General features: G+C 57.7%; 2 protein-coding genes across 2 annotated transcripts in view; both read left to right on the top strand.

The window, feature by feature from the left end:
• Positions 1-16,019, top strand: part of LOC112119869 (transmembrane protein 150A-like) — a 35,758-nt gene extending 19,739 nt beyond the window's left edge. The window contains exons 3-7 of the mRNA XM_024218746.2: positions 1,063-1,134; positions 3,941-4,008; positions 5,339-5,466; positions 10,396-10,573; positions 15,457-16,019. Of these exons, the coding sequence (XP_024074514.1) occupies positions 1,063-1,134; positions 3,941-4,008; positions 5,339-5,466; positions 10,396-10,573; positions 15,457-15,701 (691 nt within the window). The 3' untranslated portion in view covers positions 15,702-16,019. The remainder of the gene's footprint in view (positions 1-1,062; positions 1,135-3,940; positions 4,009-5,338; positions 5,467-10,395; positions 10,574-15,456) is intronic.
• A 2,992-nt stretch (positions 16,020-19,011) lies between these two features.
• NFKB2 (nuclear factor kappa B subunit 2) overlaps positions 19,012-24,186 on the top strand; it is a 27,963-nt gene continuing 22,788 nt past the window's right edge. The window contains exon 1 of the mRNA XM_024218731.3: positions 19,012-19,040. The gene's annotated coding sequence lies outside the window, so the exon portion shown is untranslated. The remainder of the gene's footprint in view (positions 19,041-24,186) is intronic.

Here is a 24,186-nt window from a genome sequence, read left to right as displayed (position 1 = left end):
AGCCCACCTTCCTGGCTCTTCAGGGCTCCTTGGGAAGCGTGCTGTGAAACGGGGATCCCCGCACGTTTGCCCATGCTGCTCCTCACTGACGCGTGGCTTTAGTGAGCAGACAGGAGCGTTGCCGTCTCTCTGGTTTTGTTTGATGGGGAGGAAGGAGTTACGCCCCCTTTCCCGGACTGCATGGGCACAGTTAATGGGCAGCCCGTCTCCACCTGCTCTTGGGAGATGGGGGCTAAACTGCTGCAGGAAACCCATCCTGGCCCTGGGGTTGTTTGACTGGAGCCGTCCAAATGGGTATTGCCCCATGAGCCGCTTCTTGGCACAGGACTGTGGACTCAGCTGGGCAAATCTGATTGGATAAAAGGAGAGCTGATCTGAACGTCAGCCCAAGACTCAAACTGCCCTGCAGCTTCTCCCGGGACATGGACTGAGCCTGTCCAGAGGATGGACGCAGGTTCATTTGTATCTCTCTCGGGGGCTTCTAAGCTTCCAGGGTCCTGCTGGAAGCAGAGGGGTCAACCCCTGCCAGCAGGCAGCGTCCTGCCTGTGGCATCTCCCCAGGGAGCCTGACAGCTCAGCTTAGCGGGTCCAAGAGCTTCTGATTGTTTGGAGCAGCATCCAGATGCCACGTGAGCTGAACCGCAGAGCTCCCTTGAGTTGTGCTTGATGCTGTCTGTAGTGATCCTGGGGAAACTGGAGAGGGGCAGGCTGGGGGCAGGGGGGACTCTGCCCCCAACCCCAGAGTAGCTAAAAGAGTTTTGCTGAAACGATGCACAGCGAAATCGTTAGCAGCACTGACATGTCACTGGTAAGCTTCTGTGCGGGCGTCCCGTTGAGCCAGCTGAGGTCATGCCCCAGTTCTGAGCTGTGTCAGCCTGGCTGCAGACGCAGGCAGATGGCACTGTATGGAGTCACGTTGGGCTGGTTTTCTCTGCAGCCAGCAGGGCTGGGAAACTTATTTTAACAAAGGCTTAAAATCTGCAGAAGCTGGTGGGCTCAGCAAGTCTGGTGCCCGACAAGTATTGACCCCTTATCTAAGGTGTCTTGTTCCCTTCTCCCCAGGAGTTATAACCAGTCCTGTGGGCTGGACGGCCCCATTTCGTGCTGCACTCTGGATCACATTCCTCTGGTCAGGTAAGAGCAAAAATGCCCCCAAATGGCACAGCAATCCAGTGCCTGCTGAACCGGTCCAGTGCACATGTGTGGGCGGTTCCTGGAACTGTGGGTGGGGGGCAGGTTGTTCCTGGAACTGCCGGGAGCTGTGCTCCTGTGGCTTGCAGTGTCTTGCTGACAACTTTCCCTCTTGCTTGAGGTGGCGGATCTCAGCTGCCTCGTGTGGCCGTGAGTGCCAAGTGCTCGTTAGCGATGAGCTCCCAGCCCTGTCTGCCCCTGGCAGCACGCTGCGAACAGAAAGGGAGTGAGACCCGGAGCCAGTGGGTAGGAGGGGTGGCATTGCCCGGGCGCTGCTGCCATCCCATGCTACTGCTGGGGGCCCGGAGAACAACCCATAGGGGTGTAGCTCTGCTGGCTCCCAGGCCCACCCCTGAGCAGGTGCTGGGGACGGAGCGTAGCTGGGCAGGGAGCCGGTCTTGCAGATGGAGGGAAGGGACTGGGCTGAACTGACCTGGCTGGCAGAGCCTGCACTGAAGGTGTCCTGCTGCTTATGTGGCTCGGGAGCTAGGACTGGCACTCAAGCTCGGAGCTGCTTCCCAGTGGGTGCTCGTGGGTGCTGCTGAGCTGGTGCCCCTGGGGCTCTGCGGCCAGAGAGGTCGCCCTGTGGCTGTGTCTCGGTTAGCAGCAGCTGGGCGATTCCAGTGCTGAGTGGGGGTGATGGTCAGGGCTCCGTAGCAGCTGGTGGGCAAACCCTGCAGCTGGCAGGACCTGCGAGTCCAGACTAGATTCCTGCCAGTCATTAACAGGATCCTTTTTGAGGAGCCAGAGGGGAAACGGCTCCAGGGCAGGTTGTGGGGTGGGGTTAGGCTGAGGTCTGGAGGCATCTCCGTGGCTGTAGCACTGTGGAGCTTGCAGCGTTGGGAAGCCTGGTGCTCCAACCCCGCGCCCCAGTGATCTGGGGCTCTGCTCTCTCTCCACAAACTCCACTCTTAGGGGGTTTTCCGTGTGTGTGTGTGGGAGGGGTGACTGGTCTGCTTGGAGCTGGTCTCTGTGTGGAAGGGCGGCGTGTGTTTGTAGTGTGTGTGTGGTTGATGGGCTCTGTGCAGAGGTTTGTGGCTGGGGGGTGGCGTACACACCTGGGAATGGATGGGGTGCTGGGTGCATGGAGCAGGGGTTTCTGGGAAAGTGTCTTGGGGCATTTCTGTAGTGGCTGCAAGTGCTTGCAGAAAGGACCCCCTGAGCATATGTTTGTGGCATGGGGTGTGGTGTGTGTGGGGGGGGTATGCTGGGTGTGTGAACAGTGCATTTGTGTTTGTGGCATCCTGAGTGTGTGAGCAGTGCGTGTGTGTTTGTGGCGTGTGTGTGTGTGTGTGTGTTTGTGGTACATGGGGTGTGAGCAGCGCATGTGTCTGTGACATGCAGGGGGTGAGCTGTGTGTTTGTGGCACACAGGGTGTAAGCAGTGTCTGTGTGTTTGTGGCACACTGGGTGTGTGAGCAGTGTGTGTGTGTGTGTGTGTGTGTGTGTGTGTGTGCACCCTGGGATGGGAGGCCGGGCTCCACAGCGCCTGTGGCAGAAGAGGAAGGGGACGGCTTGCATGAAGTAGGAGTGGGCGCTGGGGTTGGAATTTCCCCTTGGCTTCCTGTTTGCGAAGTGGGGGAAAGGTCAGATGCTCGCTGGAGGCTCTAGCTCGCTCCCAGCTGCGGAGAGACTGCCTGGAGCTCCAGCCTCCCCATACTGCCTGCCCCAGGGCTTCTGCTGGGCCAGCTTGTTGCCCAGGGAGTCCTCACACCAGCCCCCTCCAAGCCTCCCAGCTAGTCCTGATCGGGGGAGGGCAGGGAGCTGGGCACGGGCAGGAGGCAGGGATGATTGGCACAGGAAGGGAGGGGTCCCTGGCGTGTGCGTGTGGTGGCTAGCCTCAGGGGCTGTGCCTGAAGTGCTGGTTTGCCTACACCCACCTGAAGTGAGGCACTCCTGAGCCCTCCCCTTTGCCAGGCACAGTGCATGTGGCTGATGCCCCTGCCGTCCTGGGCAGCCCGTCTCCGCCCCTGAACACCTGGCCATGGCTCTGCGGCGCATGAAGATGCAAGGGCAGCAGCTGGTGTTCTATGCAGCATCCCTCGCCCTGTGGGGGGCGCTCTGAGGGGGCAGGTTATGGCAGGACACTCTCTGAGGGCATGGGTGGAGCAGGCAATGCCCCAGCAACCATGTCACTAAGCCATAGCGCCCACCCTCCCGCTTGGCAGCTCAGGGGTGCTGGCCAGGACAGCAGCTCCAAGAATCTCAGCTGAGGGGTAGTACCTCCCCCCATCCCACCGTCCCTCTGTGGCACCCACACTGGGAATGGGCCCCAGCCCTGGTCCTGTGGCCTGGAGGTGAGAGCTTCCCATGGATGCAGGGGGGCACCAAAGGAGTGAAGAACCTCCTGCCTCCACTAAGCACCCCTCTGCGAGTCCAGCCCGTCAGGGACCTGGCTGCAGCATGGTACCCGTGCAGTGTGGGGTGTGCCAGCTGTGAGCAGCCCATCCCACTCCAGCGCTTCCTGATGAGACCCTGCCCTGTGCACCCGCAGCACCACATCTAGGCAGCCAGGAGCACCACACTGCCTGCAGGGGGAGGGGACGGCAAATGGCCATGAATCAGCCAGGGGGAATGGAGGGAGCAAGTGGGGCAGCAAGGCCAGGGCTGGGAGGGCAGCTGCCCCAGCTATTGGTGGCACTGCCAGCAGGCCTGGTTCCCCTGGGCAGGCCTGGTTCCCCTGGGCTAGTGGCCCACCCAAGGCCTGGTGCCGTGTGGCGTCTCTAACAGGCCCTGTCTCCTTTCCCCAGCAAGTGTGGCACCTTCCCTCCAGAGAGCTGCTTCTTCAGCCTGATCTGCAGCCTGGGATCGTTCATGGGTAAGTCTGTGCTGCTCAGGGATGGGGACGCAGAGCTGCAGGAGCTCAGCCGGCCGGGGCAGCGCTGCCCTTCCCATACGCAGGGCCACCAGCTCTCCCTGACCTGTCACGGCTGATGGGGAAGGGTGCAGAGCTGGGTGGGGCCACAGGCCCCTGCCAGCTGCTTGCTTTGCTGGGGTGCCTAAGGCTGAGCTGACCCAGATGCACCTGCTGCAGAGCCCAAGCCGAGGGGCTGAGGAGGGCGTGGCCCAGTGGGGTCAGAACTCCAGCGTGGGGAACCTCACTGGGCTCAGACATGGGACTCAGCCCGATGGGAGGGCAGGGGTGAGCGCCAGGGCAGGGACTGATCCAATCTGCATGGAGACGGGACGGCCAGGGGCAGCGTGCAGGGCACAGCTGTCCATGTAGGGAGGGGGCACAGAGTGCGGGTTGGGAGGTGTCTGTTTGCATATAAAGCGAACCAGACCCAGGTTCCCTGGTCGCGAGAGCTTCCCGCTGCAGGGGGCTTGCGTGGGAGGGCGGGCAGCGTGGCTACTCCCCAGCCTGTCCAGGCCCTAAAAACGTACCCTCCAGGGATGTGCAGGGACCCCGTTGCTCCTGGGAAGTCCGGGGGGTGGATCTCTGGCCCTCGATCCCTTGCTGCTGAGTGCCGTGGATTAGTTCTCTGTGTCGAAGTCCAGGTCAAGTAACTACTGCAACCTGGCGTCAGTGTCACAGACCCCCGCCCTTTGCAGCCTGTTAGAGCCCCAGCAGCTTGCTGTGCAACTGGTGCCTCTCGCAGCCTGGCCCTAGGAGAGCCGTGCATGGCGGGGTTCAGTTCCCCGCTGCTGTGTGGGAAGTTTTACGTGTCTGGCCCGAAGCATTGTAAGCTCTTCAGCACAAAGCCTTTGGGTCTGCACTTCACCCACAGAGAACATTTAATCCAAAATCTTTGCAAGTTGAGAAGGGGCCTCGGCTTCTGCTCTCCTCACCCTCCCCACTGCACTCCCAGCTTCCTGCACTAGGAGCAGGAGCAGATTGCCCTGTAGTATGTGCTGGTAGGGCTCGCAAGGCTCCTGGCATCGCCCCAAGGCCGGGAGCTGTGGCTGAAATGAACCGAATTTGGCCCTTGGGACCTGTGACAGAAGGGGCTTCTGTGTCATCATCTCCAGGTGGTAGCTGTTGCTGGCCAGGGGTCTGCTTGGCCTCTCCAAGACAGAGGGGTGGGCGAAGAGCTCCTTGTTCTCCTGCCCCTTGGGCAGGCTGAGGCAGGGCAAAGATGGCTCTGGGAGGTGAGACATTGCAGCTGGTGGGCGTGTGTCTGACGGGATGCCTTGTCTCCATCTCCCAGTGATGCTCGTGGGCCTGCTGAGATACGCCCACGTCATCGAGTGCTGCGGGCCGTCCCTCCTCAACACCCTGGGGCTGGCAGCAGGCTGGATCTGCGCCGCCGGTCTCACCATGGTTGGCAACTTTCAGGTAAGACTCCTCCTCTAGGGGGGAGGGAACAGATGGGGGCTCTGGGAAGCCAGCGCAGGGTTCTAGCTCAGCTGCATGCAGCGGGATCCCAGTGGCCCAGTCGTGTGCAGAAAACCTCCTTATTGAAGCTCTTGGGGCATTTTGATCCACTCACAAATCGGTTGCGTTCGGCCTGTCAAGTTAAATATCCTGTATTCCCTTCCCTGTGCTCCTAATAACCCCGCAGCGTGTTAAAGCTGAAGGAGCCATAAGCACCACACTCATTCCCACCGCTGCTCCGGGTGGTTACTCATTGCCTGTCACTCGCCCTACATGGTTGAACCCGGGCCAAAGCACGCTGTCTCCCAGCGCTTGTGTTTGGTGTTTCCAGCATCACAGGGGAGTATTTAGGATCAACCCCCCATTTTCATTAATTTTTTCACTTCATGCAAGTAAATTTCCTTTCCTCTTAGGCTCTGGAATTCCCCTTCATTTGCTCACCCCTAATGGGCCCAGACTAAGCTGCCAGTCTCCATTTAACTCTTATCTTGTAAAGTAAATATTTGTGAAATAACATTGCCCTGCAATCTCTGATCTTGTCACCAAAACCTATCTAGCGAAGCCCCCAGCCAGCCAGGGGCTGTAGCAGGAGCTGGCTCAGGCAGTTGTTCTGCATTTCAAATTTCAGTCTGCATGTTGCATTGACATGCTGGCTTAGCATTTACTGTAGGCATGGAAATAGCGAGGATTCATCTGTGCTGAGCAGGATTGGGTGAGCAGGTGCTGAGAGACCCCATCTCGCTGTATGCGCCAGCGTCCCCAGATTGGACACTGATACCCAGATCCATGTAGGCCTTCTGTCCCTGGTGGGAATCTAGAGCCTAGAAACCAGGGGTTGATCTTGTGTGAAAGAGACTCGCCCTGATGTTAGCAAACCTGCTGCCCTCCTGTGAGAACCACTGAGGGCTGCCTCTGGACCCCAGGGGTGTGCCCGTAGGTGCAGGTTTGTAAAATTTTTGGTCAGTCCCAGGAGTCTTGGGGCAAAGGGAAAGAGCCCCTGGTACTCAAGGGTCAGGGGGATGGGTCTCCCCAGGTAGGCAGGCAAGACAGAGGGGCAGTTGGGCCAAATTTGAGTGGTGCTGGGGCCCTGTGCGCAGGAGTGCTGGAACAATTTGTATAGTGGGGGTGCTGAGAGCCATTGAATCAAACTTTAAACCAGGGTGGGCAATAATTTTTGCAGAGAGGCCACTCCACAAATTTTGGTAAATCGTCACGGGCCGCACATTTCTACTATATTAATGGAGGGAGTGCGGGGTCTGGGAGGGAGTTTGGTGCAGGAGGGGGCTCTGGGCTGGGGCAGAGTGTTGGGGTGCAGGAGAGGGTGAGGGGTATGGGCTCTGGGAGGGAGTTTGGTGCAGGAGGGGGTTCTGACTTGGGGCAGGGGGTTGGGGTGCAGGAGACGGGGTGCGAGGTGCAGGCTCTGGCCAGGAGGCACTTACCACAGGCGGCTCCTGGCCAGCGGCACAGCAGGGCTCAGGCAGGCTGCCTGCCTGTTGTGGCCCCACACCGCTCCCGGAAGCGGCTGCGACTGACTGCTGTTGACACATTTCTGCGCGCCCCTTGGGGAGAGGGGGGCAGTGGGTCTCTGTGCGCTGCCTGCTCCCACAAGCATCGCTCCGCAGCTCCCATTGGCCGGTTTCCGACCAATGGGAGCTGTGAGGATGGTGCTGGGGACTGGGGCAGCATGCAGAGCCGCCTCCCACCCCTGCCAGAGGCCGCAGAGTGGGGCCACAACAGGCAGGCAGTCTGCCTGAGCCCTGCTGCACCGTGGCCTGTATTTTGCCCACTCCTGCTGTAAACCCTGTATATGATGGAAACCACTTCAAGCCAGGGGGTGCTGCCCCCACCCAGCACTCCTAGTTCCAGTCCCTATGCCTGTGCGCCAGGTCACAATGCCAGTCAAATCTGGGGCAGTCGGGCAGGTCACTTGGGCCCACTCCTTAGCAAAATCCTGGTTGTACCCCTGGCTCCAACATGTAACCTGGCACTTATGGGCATGTCTCCTTCCAGCTTTGTCACAGGGTCAGCAGAGATATTCTGCGGGCGTGAGGCCAGAGCAGCCCCTTCCTTGCCCCTGGGCTGGATTGCTTTGCGCTAGGGATGTTCGCATAGCCGCAGTCCAAGGTTCCTTCCCTTTGGATTGTGTCACTAACACAATATTTGGTGCCCCTGTGTCCTGGACTCTGGGGTTTTTCCATCAGACATGGGACAGATAAGATGACCTGGATGAGTGGATGCCGTCACCAGGTCCGTTCCAGCTGTCAGATCAGCGGGGACTACCCCAGTGTGCTCATCAACTTCCCCCCACTTGATGGGCTTGTGCAATCCGGCATCAGAGAGCAGAGACCGCGCAGAAACTGCTTCCCTGCAGTGCACTCTGGAGTTGAAAGCTAGTGGAGGGATAGAGGCGCAAGCAGGAAAGAGAGGGCCTCTCTTCAGCTGATGGCTCTTCCAGATGTCAAGAGCTGCAGAGGGGAAGGCTCTTGCACCAGGCAGAGGAGGCCAGTGCCAGATGAGTAGGGCAGGAGTTCTGTGAGGTTGGCTAGGAAGGGCTATACCCTGAAATGTCTGGGGAGCCAACGGCGGTGTCTTGGGATTTGCTTCGCTCTGCATGCGCAAGAAGGCGCGTGGCAGGAGGGTGCCGCAAGGAAACCCAGACTGCAGAGCAGTTGGCAGCGCAGGGGAAAACGCTTGGCAAAGCAGTCTGCTCCCTGAGGGCCTGATCCTGTGAGGAGCTGAGCCAATGGGAGTCGAGAGCGCTCAGCACCTGTCTAGGAAATAGCTCTGAATTGTGACTTGGATCGTAGGTGCATGGCTTGGGTGTGATGGGATCTGCTCCCTCCAGCTCTGGGTGGGGGCGTAAAGCGCTTTACCTGGAATCAGCATTGCCTTGTGTGCAGCCGGGGGCCAGGCTGCCCTGAGTCCTCTGTGCTCAGCTTTGCGGGCACGCTCGCACCGTGGTTCAAGCGAGCTTATCCTTGTGAACTGGCAGGCGTTTGAGAGTTCCAGGCGACGGGGGCAGACTGCATCAAAATCAGCCTGGGGATGCGGTGCCAGCTAATGCCCTGGATCAGAGACCAGGGCCTGGTGCGGGGAAGGAAGGCTGTGGAGGCAACGTGCCCAATACTTGGAGTGGGCAACCCCTTCCTTGTCTCGCCTGAACCCAGTCATGGACTGGCCAGCTTTGACCCGCTCTGTGGGGAGCCCTATCCCCTGGGCTGAGCTATGGAGAGCTTTAGCTGCGGGCAAGGAATTTCCCCCCACCCCAAAAACAAATGACCCAATGCCAGGGTTCCCAGTCTGAGGGGGAGGGGGGAGGAGGTTAATGGTTAATCACTGTCAGAGGAGTAAAGGTGGCCTAGGCCCTGGGGGATGAGCCACTGGATTTGGAGTCAGGGGACCAGGGTTCAGTTTCCTGCTCTACCAGACTCTGTGCACGACTTTGGGCAAGTCACTTAGCCTCTGTGTGCCTCAGTTTCTCCATCTGTAATGTGGTGGTAATGGCACTGCCCTGTCTCCCGGGGAGCTGTGAGGTTGGATGAATGACTGCGAGGTGCCCAGATCCCGAGGGCTGCGTGGAACCTAGCTTGGCTCCCATGGGGTTAACTGAGATTCTCCCCCCAGCTTCAGTTCCCAGTCGGATGTCACTGGTGCTCCTGGGTTTGTGCATGGAGGGGGCGCCAAGTCTCTGGGCTCTGGCAGCGGCTCTCCCCCCATCAGAAGAGCAAAGCGGATGAATCACAGATGTGTCTGTTCTCCCTCCAGCGCCCGCCAAGGGTGGATGTTTGCTCCTCCCGAAGCGATGCCAGGAAACGTGTCTGGGCAGACGCTGCTTTCTAGTGGTGTCTGCTTTTCTCTACCCACAATCAGGCCATCCTTGGGGAGGGGGATGTTTACCTACAGGCAGGAATAGGCTCGCCTTGGCCACCCCCAAAACCTCATGGGGGATGCTGGGCTGGCACTAGGTCTCTGGGCACCCCCAGCTCTGCGATGGGCTGCTGGGCCGTTCGTAACCAGTCGCCTGCCCAGAGCACCTGGCTTCTCTCCTTTCCCTTGTGTGATAGGTTCTGGCTTCACTGCCCAGGAGGCTGCTGTGGATGCTGTATTCCGAGGGCACAGCTCAGCTGGCTGCATTGCCCCGACCCTGGCCCCAGCCTTGCTCTAATTCGCTCCTTGCATCAAGCCAGCCAGCCAAATTCACCGTGTGTGTCTGAGCCTTCTGGGCAACCATAGAGCCAGCCTGGTAACAGCTGGGAACATGCAGAGGCATGGGGCCCCCTGCCTGCGGGAATGCTGCCCTGCCACGCCAAAGACTAACCCGCTGAAACCATGTAAACATGGATTCCCTTCCCGGACAGAGGACAGTACTTGGCCAGACCTGTTCCATGTCTCCCTGCTGAATCCATTGTCAGTCTGGACTCATCTGCGAGTGCTCTCTGGGGAATCCTCAGACCTCAATGTGGGGACCCAGACAGCTCTGCCTATGTGTGAGATTTGCTCCCCGGTAGAGGGAGAGCTCTCCCGCCGCCTTCCCCTCTCCCTCCCCCTCCTTGTGGTGGTTTAGACCTTAAGCCTCACGTTAGAGTCGAGGGGGAGAGTGTGTCTGAAACCAGGTGCCAGATGCCCCTTAGGTTCTAATTAGGCAGCTGTTCATATGGTGGCCCTGGGATCCTGACTCTCCAGTTAGAAAGCGTGCGTGCAAGTGACATCTGATGCAAGGCACCCCAAGCCAGAGAGGGGTATGTGTGTGAGACAGAAATCTGATTAGGGGCTAGAACCCAAACTCTAGAGTTAGAAAGAGGAAGGCCAGAGTACTGTGAACTGTAGCATCTGGGCGACGGAGCGGAGTGGGACTCTGTGTGCCCTGACCTGGTTGTTTCTGTCTCCCAGGTGGACTATGCCAAGGTGCTGCATTACATTGGCGCAGGTGTGGCATTTCCTACCAGCATGCTCTTTGTGTTCCTGCAGTCGGTTCTGACTTACCGCATGGCGAAAACCAGGGGCCACTATTGGACCGGTCACTTGCGCAGCATCCTCTCCGCTTTGGCCTTCATCACCCTTGTCTTCAGTATCCTTTCCTTGGCAATAGGATGTGGGTAAGAAATGGGCAGCTGAGGTGTGTGAAAACGAATTGCCAGCGTTGGCAGCTCTGCGGGTTGGGCAACAAATCTGATGGCTCAGACCGTACCTAGAGAAAATCATCACTGGCATCTGCACTGCTTGGAGCAGCCCCCTGGACTTAGCACCGAGTCTGTTATACAGACACCATCGTCCAAAAGCTGTACAGCCTTTAGTCCAATTGCAGGGAGAAATAATAGCAGCAGGGGGCCAGGGCAAGGGAGACGGACCTTGGCTGCTGAGATTAGAAATGGGACGGAGAGTCGAGGTGGGGCAGTGGTCCGGGGAGGGTGCTCCAGACAGCTGCAGAGGAGAAGGCTCTCCCGACTAAAGTGAGGTGGAGCAAAGGAGATGGGGGCTGGTGCTCGCTGAGTGGAGGGGGTGTGGAGGGAAGGCAGAAGTCGGTGGCCCACACACTAGGTTTTACTGGCTGATGGCAGACTTGAGCCTGGGTGTGGAATAGCGTTCGCCCCTTCGGCAGCAGGATTCGGTGGCTTGTTTCAGCACTCCTGGAAAGTGCATCCCTTGCCATGGGGTCCCCCTGACCCTGCTGCTGGCAGTTTGTAGCTTTCAAGCAAACAGCTTTCTTAGCCCTCTTGAGTTCCAATCTAGCTGGTAGCAGGGGCAATCATCTAAGGGACTGGATTTAGGCTCCAGGCTCCTCGTAAGTGTAGGTTCAGATCTTGCCGCTGCCAAGTCACAACCTTTTTTCCATCAGACAGTAAGCTCTCGGGGACAGGGAGTGTCTTTGGGTTCTGTGTTTGTACAGCGCCTAGCGCCGGGGGGTCCTGGATCCTACGGATCCTAGGTGCTACTGTAACACAAATAACAGGCGGCTGCAGTGTTCTGAGCCCTCAGCCCTGGATAAGCCAGCCGGCTGCAATGTTATTTACTGACCATCCAGGTTTAAAAGAGGGAGCTGGGCAGAGCTATAAATGTGTTCTGTGCAAACACAGGAGCAAACCCAGCGGGGTCGCTGAATCGGAGCTGTGCGGTGAGGGGAAAGGCGAGGTGGAGTTGGTTAAACTAAGGCCCTTCGTGTGCAGCTAAATTAGCAGGCGTTGGGGTTTATAAAGAGAGCAGTAGGAGGGGTGTCTGGGGGGAGAAGAAGGGAATATTGTGTTAGCCGGAAGAAAGCCCCCTAGTGTCTGGGCTGACACAGCAGAGGGTTATTTGGACTGAGGTTGCGGACAAAATAGGAACCAAGGTGATGGTTCTGTGCAGCTCGAGAGCCCTTGGGCAGGATGGCAGGGGAGCCCAGGAGACGCCAGTGCAGATACCAGAGGTCAGAGGGGACTCTGATGATGCGGCTGTGCCGAGTAGGAGAAGAGTTGTATAGAAGCGCGGGCTGGGTGCATGGTGGCAGTGGTTGTAATGCGTTTCCTGACGCAGCATGCTGGAGACAGCCCGTGGCTGCTCTATTTTAGATGGGATGGGTGGGAAGGAGGCAGGCGTGAGCTGTGGGCATCTAGGATTCAGTGATCGTCATGTGGGGCAGGAAATGCAGAGGAGGATCTGTATGAAGGGCAGGGATGCAGAATACTGAACGCTGGGGGCCGTGAAGTGGAGTGTTGGCTGGGTAAGTGGGACACATTCCCAGTGCCTAGGGGGAGGTTGGGATCCAAGCCCCAAATCAGTAAACTCCAGAATGGCAAAAAGGCAACAGAAACCAGTGTGGCTGAGCAGGGAGGTGCCAGGGATTGAAGGGACAGGCAGGGGCGTATAAGGACACGAGAGGAGGGTTGGAGCCAGCACCAGGCACTGTGGTGGCTGGCACACTCTGTGAATACCTGACAGAGAGGAGAGCAGCAAGTGGAGAAGCAGAGACATGGCAAGAGCAGCTGCAGAGGGCTCCCGGGGCACAGGCCTTGGTGCGAGTGGCCTGGAGTCGTGACCTTCTGCTGGCTGATTGGCGAGTTCTGTGCCAATAGCTGTGTGGTCTCAGCAGCCAAAAGGCATAAAACCGACATGACTGAGGCCCGCAGCCCACAGCTGGACAGGGCTCTCCAGGTCCGACTCCCCTCCCAGCCTAGAGGTTGGTCCCTTAGGAGAAAAGTTGCAGTCCATGGGAGATATTCTGAGGGATGCTTGCGCTGGGGCTGGAAAGAATGCAAAGGAAATAACCAGCTAGATAAGAGTAAGGGATTTCCCTAGGATTGCATGTCCTAGAAGGAACTGAGGAAGAACTTCCATCAGCAATAAGGAGGGACCAGTTTCTGGGAAAGCCCTTCCATTTTATTTTCCAGAATGGTGTAGATCTGCCCAAACCAGGCATCAGATGTCCATGTACAGACGAATGGATAAAGGAAAGCCATGGAATAAGCACAGTAACTCCTCACTTAATGTTGTAGTTATGTTCTTGAAAAATGCAACTTTATGCGAAACAATGTTAAGCGAATCCAATTTCCCCATAAAAATTCATGTAAATGGGGGGGGGGTAGGTTCCAGGGAATTTTTTTTCGACAGACAAAAGACATTATATACATATACAGTATAAGTTTTAAACAATTTTAAACAAACAGTTTAATATTGTACACAGCAATGATGATTGTGAAGCTTGGTTGAGGTGGTGGAGTCAGAGGGTGGGCTATTTCCCAGGGAATGCCTTGCTGCTAAATGATGAATCAGCATCGGCTGAGCCCTCAAGGGTTAATACGCTGTTGTTAATGTAGCCTCACACTCTACAAGGCAGCATGGACTGAGGCAGGAGGGGGAAAACATGATAGATGCAGGGCAGTAGCTGCAAACACTTCCCTGCAAAAACTGAACAGGATGATGAGCCCAAGCTATCCAGCTGGAGCACACCCCTCCCTTCTCCTGACAGCACATGCACGGCTGCATAGGTGCTGACTTTCCAAAGTGCTGAGGGGGGGGGAGTGCGTGCATGAGTGAGAGAGAGAGATGTGTATTGCCCCTTTAAGTATGCAGACCCCACTTCAAGTACATTGCCCTTTTAAGCAGATCAGACAGGAAGCAACAGCTTCCAGGTCCTCCCTTTCTGTCCCTCTCCTCCCCTTTGTGGAGAGGGGGTACAAAATGGGAGGGGGGAGGCAGGAGCAGCTCCAAGGCAGAGGGCAGGGTAGGAGCCGCACGGCAGTGGTGGGAGGGCCACCTGAACTGCTGCTGGGCAGCTGCCTAGCCACATACCTTACAGGGAATTTAGGGGAGCTGAAGGGGGTGGGGGGCTGCCAGCCCCCCTGGTTCTAATCCCCACAAGGAGGGGCTGCTCTTCCAGAGAATCCTGCAAGCGGTGGACAAAGCAGGCAGCTGCCAAAGGACGTTATAAGGGAGCATTGCGCAACTTTAAACGAGCTTGTTCCCTAATAGATCAGCAACGAAACAATGTTAAAGGAGCCAATGTTAAGTGAGGAGTTACTGTAGTCAAAGAGGAGGCTGGGGCAGTCAGAGCTGGAAAGCAGTTGGAGTGGAGTACGCAGAGCAGAGGTGCACAGTCCCAAAATGAAGGAGCTGGGTTTCCCAGAGAGTTGCAGGCCAAGGCAGGGGAAAGGGGTCCCAGGGGAGGAGACGGTAGGCTGTAATGAGGGGCGCTCATACAGGAGTGTGGGCAAGAAACAGAGGCTGGAGATTTCAATAAGTCCTAAGGGTGTTGGGCACCCAGCTGCCCCTGAAACTCAGTGGGATGTGAGTGCTGGATTCCCATGGGCTCCTTTGAAAATGGCCAGGCAGGAGATGCAGAGAGTCCTTGCTGGGGAGGGAGGGGATTGACAGCTGGGGGTGGGGTAAATGGTGGTAGAGGCAGCATGGGGACTTGGTGGGCTGGCCCTGCCCTCATGGGTATTCCCTGAAGTGGATGAGATTCTGGACTCTTGGCACAGGGCCCACCCTTGCGCCTTGCATACCAAGCTCCCTTTGTGACAACAGACTTTGTGCTGGAAGGATCACGCTGGGATGATCATTAACCCTTCAGTGTCCATGAGAGTCCTGTTCCGCCCTGGAGACTGTTTGCATTTGGCTGGCCCTGCAGCTCGGGGGTTTATATTCAACCCGCTGGGATGGCTCCCTGCAAACTCACCCCAAAAGGCTGCATCTCGTTCCAGCTCAGCACCTTTGTAAGTTGCCCCAGCAATAGCTAACAGACCAAGGGGCAGAGAGAGAGACGGGCTGCCTGAGCCACAGCGACCCCCCTGCCCTGCATGTGAGGAGCTGAGGGTCCCCGTGGCTGTGTTACTCATCATGCTCACGAGCAGCGGCATCCAGTCTAGGGCCTGCTTCTGCTTCCACTGACGTAAAATGGGAGTTCTGAATCTGATTTCAGTGGGAGCAGGATTGGGCCCCAGCTGTAAGCTAAGGATCAGCCCTGCTGTTGCCAGACCCCTCCTGGGGCAGTGGGACTGGCACTGGGTGTGGGGGGGCGGGAGTTCAGGGTTGTACCCTTTGTCCTGGGCTGGCAGATCCCTCCTGGGGCAGTGAGATTGGCACTGGGGGGATTCAGGGCTTTACCCCTTACCCTGGGGCAGACCCCTCCTGGGGCAGTGGGACTGGCACTTGGGCATTCAGGGCTTTATCCCCTGCCCTGGGGCTGGCACTGGGGGGGGGGGTTCAGGGTTGTACCCCCTGCCCTGGGGTGCCAGACCCCTCCTGGAGGCAGGCCTAGCACTTGGGGGTCAGGTAATTCCCTGTATCCAGGAGCAATGCTCCGTTCCCCGTAGAGGCTCTCAGTACATCCCACACTGACTCAGCCCGGCCTCACATGTCTGGGGGAGTTGCCGGCCCCGCCTTTCCCAGGCTGCCCGCTGCAGCTGCCTGCCCCGCCCGCTGGAGAGAGATGCTGGTGCCTCTTGCTGTCGGTTTCCTTGACTCTGGCGCCCTCAGGTGGCGTGTTCTTCGTCCAGGACAGTTTTGTGCTGCAGCACGTGGCCGCCCTGTGCGAGTGGATTTTCATCATCAATATCCTTGTCTTCTACGGCACCTTCACTTTTGAGTTCGGCGCCATCTCCACAGACACGTTCCTGGTGCTTCTGAAAGCCAGCCGGGCTCCCAAGAGCTACAAATCTGACAGCAGCACGGCCAGCACACCGCACGGCCACAGCCACTCCGAGGGCTTGGCCATGGTCTGAGGGGACCTGGCCTCATCCCTGGAGAGCTGGGACAGGCAGATTGGCGAGACCAAAAATCCAGACATTGCCAGTGATTCTCTTGCCTTGAACATATCCAGGAACCAAAGTGCCTCCAATTTGTGGGGGGAGGGGGAAGGATTGGGGGGCTGATCCTGACTTCACCTCCCCTTCTGACTCATGCAGACAATACACTAAGAACATCTGGACCCACAGCCCCAGCATCACTAGTGCCCTTCAGGGGCTTTTTACCTCCCATCAAAGAGCTCTCCCTGCAGGAGCAGAGAGGTACTAAAAGGGGATAGGGTGGAGGGGCAGGGAGTAAATGGGACTCTGAGGTGGAAGCAGGCTTAAGGTACTTGGTGCTCTGGTGAGACATAGACACAATACGAGCATGAGCTGCCCTTGCAGGGAGGCGTTTAACATTGCCTCCGGGCTGGGTTTGGGGAGGGGGGTCTGCCCTGGTAGAAGGCACCTCGTACATCAGGGAGGGGAGGTAGGGGCACAGATGGTTATGCCCTTGAGGGGCTGGGGGTGGAGGCAAAGAGGACTTGTTCTGTAGGGAGGAAGGTGGGAGAGGTGGCAGCAGGGAGGGGGCCATGGGGAAGGCAGAGGGGCTGCCTTCTGGGGACCATGGATGGCACGAGATGACAAAGTCAGGCAATTTTTTGCTGAGATACCAGAGTCCTCTGGGGTAGCTAGGCCTGTCAAAGAGACTGCAAACCCCACTCCTCTGGTCGGCTAGCTCAGGAGCAGTGGGGGGTGCTTATTGTAGACTAGTACCTGATCTCGCCGGGCTGATCAAGGGTGACCAGATGGTTGGAGCCAAAAGGCAAGATGCCTCTCTTCTCCCAGCAGGGTTAAGTCATGCTGGCACATCTGGCTGTGAACAAAGTCTAAGTGACTATGGCAAAGATTAAATCTGTAGCAGTTTAGGTCTTTTATAGTAGACCCCTGTCCTGTGGGCCCACGTGGCCGGTGCTTACCTGGCTGAGCTGGTGCCTGATGGCTACACAGAAGCACCATGGAGAAAGCAATCCGTGTGCCAGCCACTCCATAGTTCAGGCCGAGGCAGCACTTTAATTTCAGGGAAGTCCCTATTTCCGTGGGCTCTTCTCAGGAATGCCCCCCCCCCCCCGTACTGACCCGCTTCCTGCTTGTTCTCAGCCCAGAGCTGGCCTACACTGAAAGCTCTTTAAGACAAGGAGCAGCTTTTCATCCTGTGTTTGTACAGCACCTAGCCACAGTGGGGTCCTGGGCTGAGTTGAGCTCCTAGGTGCTGTCGGCTGATGAACGGTAAGTTAGAGGTTTTAAGCTGCAGTGTGGCCATGCCTGAATTCTTTCCACAATCTTCACCTTCTTCCCTCAGGTCTGCATATGTTTAAAGAGTTCTTTGCATTAAGTAGTGCCCCGAGGCCGCAGTGTGCTAGGTGCTGTGCAGATACAAAGGCCCTGGGCTGAAGAGCTTGCAGTGCTTCGGGCCAGATCTGACATAAAACTTCACGCACCTGGGGGTTAGTGCTCAGAGGAGAGGATGACTTTACCCTTCTGTAGTCCTGTATAATTAGATCCAACACGGTTCTCCTGCACCTCCTCTCACTATTGAGGCATTCAGGGTACTGTCATTAGTGAATTCAGCCTCCCAGCCCCTCGGAAGGTGGGTTATCATCATTCCCCTGTTACAGAGGAGGGAAATGGAGCAGAGAAAGATGAAGTGACTTCCCCAACGTAAGTGTACAGCAGATCCAGCTGTGACTCTTAGCACAAGACTAGCCTTCCTCTACTGCCTATGCCTTATAAAGTGCCTTGGGCGCATTGTAAAATGTTTAAGAACACTGGGGATGTGATTTGAAACTGCATGCTCCCTACGGGGATGCTTTTTTGCCTTCATTACATGTAGACCAACGCCATCTCTTCCAAGGGAGGATGAGTGGATCCTAACCTAACTCAGGACATGAACAAAGTCAGCCAGTCCTACCAAGTGTATGTCATCTGGTCTCCTGAGGCTGATCCTTATGAGACCACAGGAGGAGGGGCTGGTGGGGGTGAACCTTAGATGTGTATGAGAGTGAATGTAACGTGTATTTTTCCCCCCTTGACAGGGGAGTTTGCTGCTGCTGTGTGTGTTAATGGGGCTCTGCTTCCTGATTTGCCCACCTTTCAAAGGGAATTGCCCTGTAAATTCACCAGGCATGTGGTTCAGAGAGGAGTGCGAGCAATATTTTATATGTAATATATGGAAAATATATGTGGAAAAATAAATTTGCAATAATAAAATGGAAAACCAGCCAGGTGTGAAGAGTTCACTTTCTTCCCCGGAGGAACAGCCTTGGTAGCCTGAACATAGCAAGTACCCAAATCTCTATGGCAGTAGTTCCTGAACTGTGGCCAATGGCCCACCAGTGGCTCGCTGAGCCCTTGCTGGTAATATGGGGCTGGCTCAGTTCCTTGTTTCCAGCTGTTCAGTAGCATTTAACAGTGAGATTTTCCAAAGCATCGTGCACGAGTCCCAGGGAAAGGCTGTAAGTCACTCCGACGTGGCTGAAAATCCCACCCCAAATATATCATTTTCCTGGTACTTCCTTTCCATGTTGTTGTCCCAGGGATGCTGTTTGATCATTCTGGGCCCTGCGATGGTGAAGAGGCGGGACAATGTTTGGGTGACAGTCTGTTCAGATGCGGGCGGCCTGTGAGCTGCAGGATCCTTCTCCTGAGGCCTCAGCTTCCTTCCCAGGCGGTGGACTCTGGGGCACTCTGCGACCTGGGGAGGACGCTGCAGTTCTGCTCCCTTTGTTCCTGGTGCCGTGGAAGGGTGAAGGCGGAACTCAGGTCCTGCCTGAGTGGTGCGGGGCATCGCGGGGTTTGCTCCCCCTCCCCCGAGGACACCTGGCTGGTGGCCCACCTGAGCCGTGCAGGGACAGGGGAATGTCACTTCCCTCCCGGAAAGGGGGCAGCGTTCAGGCAGGGGCAGTTTGCTCAGGCTGCAGGAGTACAAGCCCAGAGTGGCACCGCCCCGTGAAACCAGCCGTGCTCCTAGCAGCCCTGCAGCCACGGGAACGCCTGTCCTTGGGCTCCGTGCTTCACTGCTCGGCCCCCCAGCTCAGCTGCAGCCCCGCTCGGATCGGCCTCCCAAGGGGGCAAGGCCTGAGCGAGGCTCTGCAGGGGTCGCGCCGGGTTTCTGGGCCGGTGGGGCCCTCGGAACGCGAGTGGGGGCGGGGAAGGGGAGGCCCCGCCCCGGCTGGTCCCGTGGCGCAGGAGGCGGGCTCCGGAATCCCCGGGAGGCGGGGGCAGAGACGGGACTTTCCTGGGTCAGCTGGAGCGAGGAGCGGCTGGAGTCGGAGGGTGAGTCCGCGGGGCATGGATCCGGCTCCGGGCAGGGGGGTCAGGGTGCTGACTGGTGCCTGGGGCAGGTATGTGTGGCGAGGTTGTTGGGGGGTCAGGGTGGAGTGTGGATCAGGGTGCTGGTTTGCTACCTGCATGGGGGGGAGAGGGTGGATCAGGGTGTTGGTTTGGCACCTGGAGCAGGTGTGTGTGTCTAGGGATCAGGGTGGAGTGGATCACAGTGCTGGGCTGGTGCCTGCATGGTGGGGGGAGTGCTAGGGGTCAGGTAGATCAGTGTGCTGGCCTGGCACCTGGGCCAGGGGTTGTGTGTTTGGGGGTGTGTGCTAGGGGTCAGGGTGAGGTGAATCAGGGTGCTGGTTTGGTACCTGCATGGTGGGGTGCGAGGGCACTAGGGGTCAGGGTGGGATGGAGCAGGGTGCTGGCCTGGCACCTAGGGCAGGGGTTGTGGGTGGGGGGGGGGGGGCGGGGGGTCGGGGGGGGGTGGATCAGGGTGCTGGTTTGGCACCTGCATGGTGGGGTGCGAGGGTACTAGGGGTCAGGGTGCTGGCCTGGCACCTAGGGCAGTGGTTGTATGTGGAGGGGTTGTTGGGGTTCAGAGTGGGGTGTGGGAGTGGATCAGGGTGCTGGCTTGGCATCGGGGGTAAGGGTGGGGGCATTTGGGGGGGTCAGGTGACTAGTTTGGCATGTTGGGGAGGGGTATAGATTACTTTTGGATTCTTTCCTTAATTTCCAGCTATTGTCCAAGCATGTAACAAATCCCTTTTGTTGTTATCTCATTCCTGGCCAGTTAGTTGGAAGCCCTGCCTTTCACTTCCACTGCCTTCACGCCTCTGTGTGTTCCGTGTTCTAGCTAAATTTGCTTCCTCCCAGAGTCCTCTCTTTCCACGCACTCTGTGTCAGAGTAAGAAGCATTTCTCTGTCTCCATCTCTTTCCTCACTCTGGATGCAGGCTCCTCCCTCTCCCAGTTCGCACTGGCCTTTGTGCCTAGTCCTCTGTTCACCGAGACTGTATTTGCTGAAGATCTGCCTGTGTCCTCTATGTTCTAGTGTGCTAAAGTATTGGCTAGCATTAACCTCTGGTTAGTGCCTGTGACAGACCAGATTGGGGGCCCAGCAGTACAGTGTAGGGTTTTCTTTCCTTGGGAATCTTAGGTCTGACTTGATTTTGTCTAGGGTTCTGTGTCGTGTCTGGCTTTGAGTGGGGTTGCTGGCTCTGTTGTGCTGCAGGTTGATAGTGTTGACATTGCTCTGCACAGTGTCTAGTGAAACGCCATTGTGGGGTCCTGCATTGATTCTATTAGTGATTCCAGGCCAAATGGGGTCAATTCACAAGCAGAAAGAATGGTTTTCTGTCTGCCAGCCCTGCAAACTCAGCCCGGGCTCTGAAAACCACGCTGGGATCTTTCCAGCTCATGTATCAAAAGGATCTGCCAGTACACCTGTGGAGCCCTGTTGGTCTCGATGCACAAGCACAAGTCTAGCTAACTGGAGTTCAGCACTCAGATCTGTTAATGATGCACAAGGAAAAGCGCACAATTCTCCCTCCCGTAGCTGTGTTGGCTCTGCAGGGAAGGCAGCAAAGATAGGCTTGTGCTCCCCAGCGTTGTGCCAGCACCCTCTTGTGCTGTGCAGCGGGGGGGGGGGGTTAGGTAGGGTCAGGGCCGGTGCAAGGCGAAACCTAGGTGAAACTTCCACCTTGCGCCCCCCCCTCTGATTTCCAGCCCCCACCTTCCTACAGCCAAGTTCCCACCAGGGGCCCAGATGTTCACAAAGTGCAGGGGACCCGGGGGGGGGCTGCAAAGAGGGGGGTCGTATGGGGGCTCTTCCAGGGGGTGAAGGTGGCAGAGAGGGGAGTGCACGGGATTGTTGCAGGGGGTGGAGGTGACCAAGAGGTGGAGGGGGCAGAGGTGGGGGTGTAGTGGCAGGGAAGAGATTGCACAGAGGCAAAAGGGGCTTGTTGCAGGAGGTGCAGTGGCAGGGAGGGAGTGGCATAAGGCAGAAGTGGGCAAGAGGGGGGTGCAGTGGCAGGGAGGGAGTGGCATAAGGCAGAAGTGGGCAGGAGGGGGGCTAGCAAGCGGGGGAGTGTCTGTGCCCAGGATTGTTGCAGGGGGGTGAAGGTGGCATGGAGGGGTTTGCACAAGGGAGGAGTGGGCAGAAGGGAGATGACAGGTGGAGGGGGGGGTCCCGAGGTTGATGCAGGGGTGAAGGTGACTGTGGTGGCTGGAGGGGGGTGGGAGGGAGGGATTGCTGGGTGGAGGTTGCCCAGAGGTAAAAGTGGCAGGACAGGGTGGGTTGTTGGGGCGGGGGGTGCACACGGGAGAAGGTAGCCGGTCGGTGGGTGTTGGAGGGGGTGGGTCTGGCTGGGGAGGAGTGCCCGGGTTGCTCCCACATACACCATTCCCCAGGCCAGGGACTGGACCTGCCCACCCACCGGTGCTCCACGGGCCCGTGCGGCTCCCCGCGGCCCGGTTAGGCACCTTGCAGGTGGAGTAGACACCCAGCTTCTCTGCCCGAAGAGCAGAGCGCAGCTGCGCCTTCTTCCCTGCGCCGCGGGTCGAGCCAGGCTCTCCGCCGCCCCCGGGGCTCTCAGCGGCGACACAGGCAGCCAGCCCACCTGAGCCTGCTGCCGCCGCCGCCACTAAGAGCCCTGGGGGTGGCGGGGAGCACGGCTCGGCCCGCGGCGCAGGGAAGAAGGCGCAGCTGCTAGCACTAGACCCTCCCCTTCCCCACTCCACCGCCGGCTGCTCCCCCTGGGGGAGGGACTAGCCGCGCCGCTGGCGGCCCCTCTGGAACCGGGAGGCAGGGAGCAGCGGCAGCCTGGTGCTCCACTGTTCAAAAATTTTTCGGGGGGCACTGCTTTTTGGCGCCCCCAACCACTTGGCACCCTAGGCGGCCGCCTAGTGGTTGCACCAGCCCTGGGTAGGGTGCATGTGCTGCTTTGATTGCGATTGCACCAGAAGTGGAGGACTCCCTTTGTGTGCGCTGACAAGCTAACCCTAGTTCTGCCCTCGCTGGAAGGGTTCCTGTGTGCAGAGGATTTGCAGAATTGCACATGTAGAGGTAGGGATTTGTCCTATCCAGTCAGTTGCTATCAAGGCTGGGGTCCAGGAGTGGAATGGGGTGAATTATGAAGAGTCTTTCTAGGGCTGATTGTAGGTGTCTAGTGATCATTTAGGGGCAGGGAGGCTCACGGTGCTTTGTCCTGCCTCGTTGGGAGGTGTTTGTTGTCTGGTCTGGGTTTGGGCTGGTGAAGTAGAACTTTATCTTGTGGTGGTGGCTTTTGGGCTTGCTCTGGAAGTTCCTGACATTTTCATCTCAATGGACTTGAAGGTCCTGTGTCACCCTAGGTCTGGGGCATTCCTGGATCCCTTATCAGGCCCTGCTGGGTGGGCCAGAGTGACAAGGCAGGGTGTCTAGAAAGCAGTTTATCTCTGAGTCTTTCACTGGCGGGCTTGCATTTAGGATTGAGAAAGAGCTTGGGGAGGCCGCAGGTGGATTGGCTTGAGAAGGTTTGAGGGGCTCCATTCCTGTCTCGCTCCTGGCTTCAAGGCACCTGGTGTCTGTCTTTAGCAGTCCTGTGGTGGATGGATTGATACATGGCTTTAATTATGGTCCTATGTTTTGTCTCTGATCACATGTTGTAACAGTTGAAAGTGTAGCCTGGGGTGCCAGACTGCTTCTCAGGTCTCTGAGCCTGTGGTTTGCAAGGGGGTAGAATTTGAGCCCGTGACTTGCCCTGGGTTTTTGAGGCCAGAAGTCCCTCTCCTTGCTGGAAAGGGGTAGAATGTCCGCCCTTCTCTTTGAGTGAATCGCTTCTGGAACCACACTGGTTGGGGGGGGGGCATGCAGTGCCCTTGGCAGCTGGTGGGGAGATACACCCCAAACTTACCAAATATCAGCCCAGCAAACCCTTCACGGAGAGTGGCTGAAATTCGGGATTGGGATATCCTGTGGATGACCTGAAAATGGAACAGTCCTGGAGAATTCTGGACAGGTGGTTACTTGGCAGGATGCTGGATCTAGGGAAACGAAGGAGCTGCCTGGGATGGGGCAGGGAGAGCTGTGATAAATTCCAGGGATGGCATGGCTGAGGGTGGTTAACCCTGGTGATCATACACGTGGGTGGGTGGGTGGGCTTGGGGTGAATGCATCACCCATGTGCCATAGGGATTAGCCAAGAGGCAGAGCTGAAGTAGGAAGAGTTGAGGGAAACATAATTTATAACATGAGTTCTTGATGCTCTCCCTTCTCTAGGGGCCCTTTGTGCCCAAAGAGCTGTGCAAGTTCCAGTGAAGAACCACCACTGCCCATGAGGGAATAACCCCTTGTGGACCTCCCCCTGGTGGTGTTTCAGGGAGTTGGGCTTCGTGCAATGGCCTTGGTTAGTGTACTGCATCGGGGGAGGGAGTGGTCTGTGACTGCACTGAGGAAGGGTAAATGACTGTGCATCTTCCGGGGGGGTTGTGAAAAAGCTGGGGAGTTACTGCGCTGGGATGCTGGGTGGAGAAGGGGGCTGTGATTCTGCCCAGGAGCAGTGGGTTGGGGTTCACTAATGGTTACAAGTGAAGCCTGTGCCTGAGTTTTGACAGACTCCAGCTAGACAACAGGGCAAAGGAGGAGATTCATAATAGCAACGTGCTGCAGCCTTCACTGGACAAGCTACTAGAGCTTAATCAGGGCCGGCTCCAGGCACCAGACGAGAAATCACGTGCCTGGGGCAGCACATTGTAAGGGGCAGCATTCCGGCCAATCTTGGGGCGGCAGATTCCGGCCGCCCTGACGTGGTTCTTTCTTTTTTTTTTTTGCTTTGGCAGCCCAGTCCGGAGCCCCCGGCCGGCTTCCCGTGCTCTGCCAGTCCCAGCCCAGCCCTGCAGGAGCACGGACCCCCGGGGGGGGCAGGAACTAGCGATCCCCGCCGCTCACGGTGCCGCCGGGCTCCCCGGGACGCGCCACTCCCTGCCGCCTGCACCGGCCTCCGCCTCCCGCGCCGCTCTGAGCCCGGCCCAGCCGAGCCGCCTTTAAAGGAGCGGCTGAGCCAGCACCTCCTGCAGCCCCTGGAGGCTCTGCCTGCCCGGCTGGGAGAGGCACCCCAAGGCCAGAGGGGGGAGCCCCTCCACGCACTCCCTGCGGCTGCCGTTTTTTTTTT

Source organism: Terrapene carolina, unplaced genomic scaffold, assembly GCF_002925995.2.
Source record: "Terrapene carolina triunguis isolate 2854851 unplaced genomic scaffold, T_m_triunguis-2.0 Scaffold310, whole genome shotgun sequence".
In the NCBI taxonomy this organism is placed as follows: Eukaryota; Metazoa; Chordata; order Testudines; family Emydidae; genus Terrapene; species Terrapene triunguis.
Note: the sequence above shows the minus strand (reverse complement) of the source record. Positions and strands in the feature narration are given on the sequence as shown.